We start from the raw sequence: 6,000 nt of genomic DNA, 5'->3' as shown, positions 1-6,000 counted from the left end.
AAAAAAAAAAAAAAAAAAAAAACAGTGTAAGTGGAAGTCTTTTCGGTAGTTTTCCTAAATTTAAATGTTTAGTTTCTTTGTAAAGCCTCAAGAGACAGAAGAAAACAAATACAGTCTCTCTGGTTCTACAGGGATTGACTGGTCATGAGCAACACACAGATACCCAAATCACAGTGATAAATATGGTTTGCAATACAGACCACACAATCCTCTCACATGCGCACAGCATCACCTCTAGGATAGATACACAAGCAGAACCACCATCTCTGACCCAAATATCCAAATCCAAAACCCTTCTAAGAACAGATATTTAATTTCAGACTTCTAGGATGTTTAACTGGAAAGTGCATGGAGATATAAGACATGTCCACTGCCAGGCACAGCAGGAAAGGGGACTCAGCTGAACACCAGCGCAGTCTGAGTGTTGTATGAACAGATGTTACACATGCTATCGAGGGTGACAGCTGCCATGAACATGACCTTCCTCAGCTGTCCCAGAACCTTAGGTGTACCCTGCACATGGGACATGCAGAAGCACAGGCAGCTTTGTATTAAGGACTCTCATTGGGCTGGCAAGATAGCTCAGCAGTAAAGAGCACCAAATGAGTGCAAATCCTAGCAACCACATTGGTGGCTCACAACCACCCATAATGGGATCTGACGCCTCTTTTGCTGAGTCTGAAGACAGCTACAGTGCACTTATTTATAATAATAAATAAGTCTTTGGGCTGGAACAAGCAGGGACCAAGCAAGCAGGCCGACCAGGGTTGACCAGAGCGAGCAGAGGTCCTAAATTCAATAATTCAATTCCCAACAACCACATGAAGGCTTACAACCATCTATACAGCTATAGTGTACACATATATATAAAATAAATAAATTAAAAAAAAAAAGGACTCTCATTATCCCTTAACTTGCCAGATACAAAAACTGAGCTTGCTGGGATAACCTAATGCCACAAGTTCCTCTAAGAGAGGTGGGTGGGTAGGGGTGTGTGTGGGTGTGTGTATGTGTGTGTCTGTGTGCACGCGCATTGAAGTAAAAACAATATTCACTTTGTAACAGTCTGCAGAAATTAGAACGGGAATTCATGAAGTTTTCTTACACAGAAGTGATGCTCTTTCCTATTATAAACTATGTCTTCTATAGAAACCAAGAAAGCACAGGAAACCTTATAGAATTGATGCTGAATAATAATCAAAAGGTTAATTATGACACTGCAGATGCCAAGGAACTATTCTGAGTTGATGACTACCTCCAATGTTTTGGCTCACTGAATTAAGCAGCATCTTTGATGACAAATGTTCATTCAGTCTTACCTGAAAGACTCGTGTCCAGGAGTATCAATAATGAGCATTCCTGGAATCCGGACATTCTCTCTGTCAAACTAGCAATGGAAGAGAAAGATGCACAGTCTAAGAGCAGCTGGAACAATGAAAGCTTATTTACAAAACAATTTACCAAAGCTTAAACACACCATTGCTTCCTTTTTCCAAAGGAATAATCTTAAAACGGAGTCAAACAACACACTCTTTAATATTCTCTTTAATATCCCAAGTTTTGTAGAGACTGAAGATAGTCCAGTACTTAAGAGCATGCGCTGATCTTACAGAGGATCCAAGTTTGATTCTAGCAGTCACATCAAGCAACTCAAAACTACCTGTGGACCCAGAGCATCTAGTCACCCCGTTAGCCTCCCACAGGCAGCCACACATACAAAACACAGAAAAAATAACACAACTTCACAACGGGCCTGAGAAGTGGGGACAGCAGGCAGTTTAGAGCTGAACAGCACCAAGTTATTTGAGAGTACTAAACAGAGGGTCTCCAACATCCTTATGACTATTTCTACCAACATATTTGAAAAGCATATTGATTTATGACTTTGTTCTATTACCATATAAAAACTTCATAAAATTGCTACCAAGCTGGAACCTGAAATTCAGGGTAACCTGAATCTGTGTTCCAGGTTCATGCTCACTAACAATTGCCTTTTGAGGTGAAAGGTGATTCTTAAATCAACAAAACAAATAACATATAAGGTAACTTACATTTTTAATCATCTTAGTTTGTTCGTTAATAGCTTCAAGAGGAACATTTGTGGCACCAATCTGCTGTGTAATACCACCTGCTTCGCCATCTTGCACATGTGTGTGACGGAGCTATAAAAAAGACAGCAAAATGAGATTAGTATTTTGACATGGAAGAACTCCTTTGTAGGCAGAGTGGCTGTATTAGTGACCCCAGATGAAAGCTCTCAGAACAGACACCTGGGCCTCTTCCCCCAACTCCCTTGATTCAGTTACAGTATTGCTAATGGCCCTCACAGGCTGCCTGGCAGCACAGCTGTGCAGAGGCACTGCTTCTTGTTCACAGAATATTAATGCACATATTTTCTTACCTTATCTAGAATTTTTGTCTTCCCTGTGTCTACATGCCCAAGCACACAGATGATAGGGGCTCTCAGCTTTTCAGTATTTACATTTTTACCATGTTCAAGTCGTCGTTTCTAGAAGGAGGGATCACAAATTAAGCACTGCTTCAAATACTCCTTTCCATTCTCTTAGCTTATGTTCCAAGCCCTGGTTAGCTGACCACATAGAACTTTTACTGTATTTGTTTTTGAGAGGATCTCACTGAGCCCAGACTTAAGACAAACTCACCATGTAGTGACAGTGACCTTGAATTTCTGATCCTCCTGCCTCCACTTCACTAGTGCTTGGCTGACTGACCAATGAACTCTACCACTTAAGCACTGAGCTACAGGTATGTGCCATTGTGCCCAGATTCTATCCAAGGGATGGGAATGGAATTCAATCCTACATTTGAAGCAAGCACTTTATCTATAGTCGCACCTCTAGTCCTTAAACTACATTTTAAAGTATTATACATTTAACTGCCAGTATTTTAAAAATCTCTCTTGAAGCTGATGGTAGTAAATTGGAAAAGTGCAAACAGCTAAGTAGGCACAGGTACTTTACTACAAAGAAGCTTCACCTGTACGTATGTGATGGTGTATGCTTGAAATCCTAGCACTGAGGAGACAGATGCAGAAGAACAGAGTCAAAGCTGGCCTAGGCTACCAGACCCTGTGTTCAAAGGAATGAAAACAAAATCTAAACAAAAAGAAAAAACAGGCAAAGAAGTTTCATCAGCACTCCAGATTTCAAAACCTGAGGTCAGGTGCTCACACCGACCATCTTGGCATGCAAGGCAAGGATCTGCCCCTTGAGAGTAACACTCAACACATCACACATCTCTAAGCCACCACCCAACAGGATACTGATCTCTGGAATAAGTGAACACACTCTGATGAAGCAGACCCCACCCTGTCTAAGGAAAAGGGAAGCTCCTGGTTTAGAACAGTGTCAAAAGCATAGCTTGGTCCAACATTACGAAAACTGGAGAGACACTTGTCACATTAATATTTGCTTAAAGCACTGACTCGACACCCTTAGCCACACAAGCTAATGAGCACAAAGGGCTGAGGGAGGCAGGGAGCATGCAGACAAATACCTCAATTCTCCGTTTTGCTTTGTCATACGCCCGCTCTTCTTTAGTTCGATCGTCGTCAGAGTCGTACTCTGAGTCTGAGCTGGCATCTTTGCAGGGCTTTGTGTCTCCGGCTTTCCCCGAGTCCTTCTCATCTGACAGCTTGCAGTCCTCCTCATCCCCATCGCTGCCCTCACTGTCCCCTTCCTCCTCATCATCTTCACTCTCTTCTTCTTCCTCCTCTTCTTCCTCCTCCTCCTCTTCCTCGGGGTTTTCTTCTACTTCTATGTGAATCATATTTCCTTCTTTGAGGAAAAACAAATTGATTTTAAGAGTTAACATCATAGATTTATACCAAAAGAACAGAGACTATAAAGTAAAGTAACAGTGAAATTACACTAATTACAGCAGTCACCCTACACTTTGTTCCTGATAAATAACAAGTATTGATCTGTAGTCAGTGAAAACTACCACCCAGCAGTGAGAACTAAGGCAACAAACATGCCAGGACCCTGGGCAGGCCTATAGCAGAATGGCTCAGCACAGCATGGAGGCTGTTTTCCCTTACAGTGCTGTGAAGGTTCTGGAAGCAGCCAGACATTCAGAGAGATGACCTGCTTTGGGGAAGGAGATGGAGGGAAGGATGAATGGGTGGACACTAGTCTCTAGTACTATTAGTGGGGGATAAAATTCTAGAATGATATATCCTAGAACAAACAGTAAATAACAAATGAATGCACTGCCCACTGGCTCATCATCTAAAATGAAACAAGCCCATGCATTTATTATTCAGATGCCAGTGTACAGACTGAATACCCTTAATTTAAAAATCCCTGAATCTCAAATTCTCCAAAAACAATAACACTACTGATTTTTCTCTTTTGACACAAGGCCTCAATTTTCTGATTCAAAACAAACCAAAGATACTCAAGATCTTCTGCTAAAAAAAAAAAAAAATTAAAGCTTGAAGAAACTAAGAAAAATGATGCAAAAGATGTTAAAAATTTCTTCTATCCTTGAAAAACCAGAAAAAAAAAATTCTTCTATCCAGAGAATACATTACTATATATGAAAAAGGAGGAAGGACAAACAATGGAAGTGAAAAGATAGAATTTAAAAAGAAAAAAAGGGCCGGGCGGCAGTGGTGCACGCCTTTAATCCCAGCACTTGGGAGGCAGAGGTGGGCGGATTTCTGAGTTCGAGGCCAGCCTGGTCTACAGAGTGAGTTCCAGGACAGCCAGGGCTGTACAGAGAAACCCTGTCTCGAAAATAAATAAATAAATAAATAAATAAATAAATAGAAAAAAAAGGAATGGTATGTAAGCTGTAAAGCTGTCAGGAAAGAAGGGGGCACTGTACTCTTAGGTGAAAGGTGTGAGTTAAAAATCTCTAGAAACAGCATCTTGAAGAGTTAGGCCAGGCAGGGTGCACACTCATACCAACCCAGCATTCAGAGGCCAAGACAGGAGCACACAGTTGAGGACAAGACTAGGTAGATGTCCTGTCTTTAAAAATAAAATGAAAATTCTATGCCTTGAGAAGCAGAGGCAGAAAGATCTTGGCTCACAGCACGGTCTAGGAGCCTGAGCTTTATGATGAGATCCAATTTAAAAATCTGTGTCAGACAGAGGGTCAGGGGAACAAGGTGGAGCTGGGACTTGAATAACAAAACCGAACAGCCCAAAAGATGGTTACAAAGGAGAAAAACAGACACAACTATTTTCTTAGAAACAAGAGTTAGGGAGGCTGGAGAAATGGCTCAGGAGTTTAGAGCGGTGGCTGTTCCTCCAGAGGTCCTGGAGGAACAATTCCCACCACCCACATAGTGGCTCACAAGTGTCTGTAACTCCAGTCCCGTGAGATCTGATGCCCTCTTCTACTATGCAAATGTACATGCAGGCTAAACACCCATACACATAAATAAATCTTTAAAAACAAACAGAAAGAAAGAAAAAAGAAAAAAGGAAATGAAACAGGAACAAAGATGAAAAGCTCAAAAGCAAATGTTCTTCATTAATTCCAGTGTCAGTGCACTGCTGTAATACTGCGGACAGTGTCAGTGCACTGCTGGAATACTGCGGACAGTGTCAGTGTACTGCTGGAATACTGCGGACAGTGTCAGTGCACTGCTGGAATACTGCAGATAAACTGTACAGCAAGCTGTGCTCACTGTAGTTGGAGTGCAATGTCTCTCGCACTGGGAGGGTCTCGGAAAGCTAACTCATTAGTGCTTTGTACTGCTGAAGTGAATGCTCCAAAGAATCTTTGCAAAGAGTTTACCCCCCCCCCCAAGCCCTACCCCCAGTCCTTCCTACCAAGTGAGACAAGTGCTCTTTCCCTCTGAGGGACAGCAACAAAGCACCTCCCACCTGCCATCCACCAGTGGCAGTACTGTGATCTCAGATGCAAATCTAGGAAGCACATCTCTATTTTTGTTAAGTCATAAAACCAGTGTTTTATTATGGCAGCAAAAATGTTCTCAGGCCAAGCCATGTAAAGACATAAGGA

The 6,000-nt window shown here is 41.9% G+C and overlaps 1 protein-coding gene across 1 annotated transcript in view; it reads right to left on the bottom strand.

Annotated features, from left to right (window-relative positions):
- Eif5b (eukaryotic translation initiation factor 5B) overlaps positions 1 to 6,000 on the bottom strand; it is a 60,483-nt gene that overhangs the window by 13,914 nt on the left and 40,569 nt on the right. Inside the window, exons 10-13 of the mRNA XM_031367260.1 lie at positions 3,517 to 3,797; positions 2,402 to 2,509; positions 2,052 to 2,162; positions 1,320 to 1,387 (exon numbers count right to left, since the gene is read on the bottom strand). Coding sequence (XP_031223120.1) covers positions 1,320 to 1,387; positions 2,052 to 2,162; positions 2,402 to 2,509; positions 3,517 to 3,797 — 568 coding nt within the window. The remainder of the gene's footprint in view (positions 1 to 1,319; positions 1,388 to 2,051; positions 2,163 to 2,401; positions 2,510 to 3,516; positions 3,798 to 6,000) is intronic.

The sequence above is a fragment of the Mastomys coucha genome, unplaced genomic scaffold (assembly GCF_008632895.1).
Source record: "Mastomys coucha isolate ucsf_1 unplaced genomic scaffold, UCSF_Mcou_1 pScaffold14, whole genome shotgun sequence".
Taxonomy (NCBI): Eukaryota; Metazoa; Chordata; class Mammalia; order Rodentia; family Muridae; genus Mastomys; species Mastomys coucha.
The sequence above is the reverse complement of the archived record's forward strand: the minus strand, read 5'-3'. Positions and strand labels throughout refer to the sequence as shown.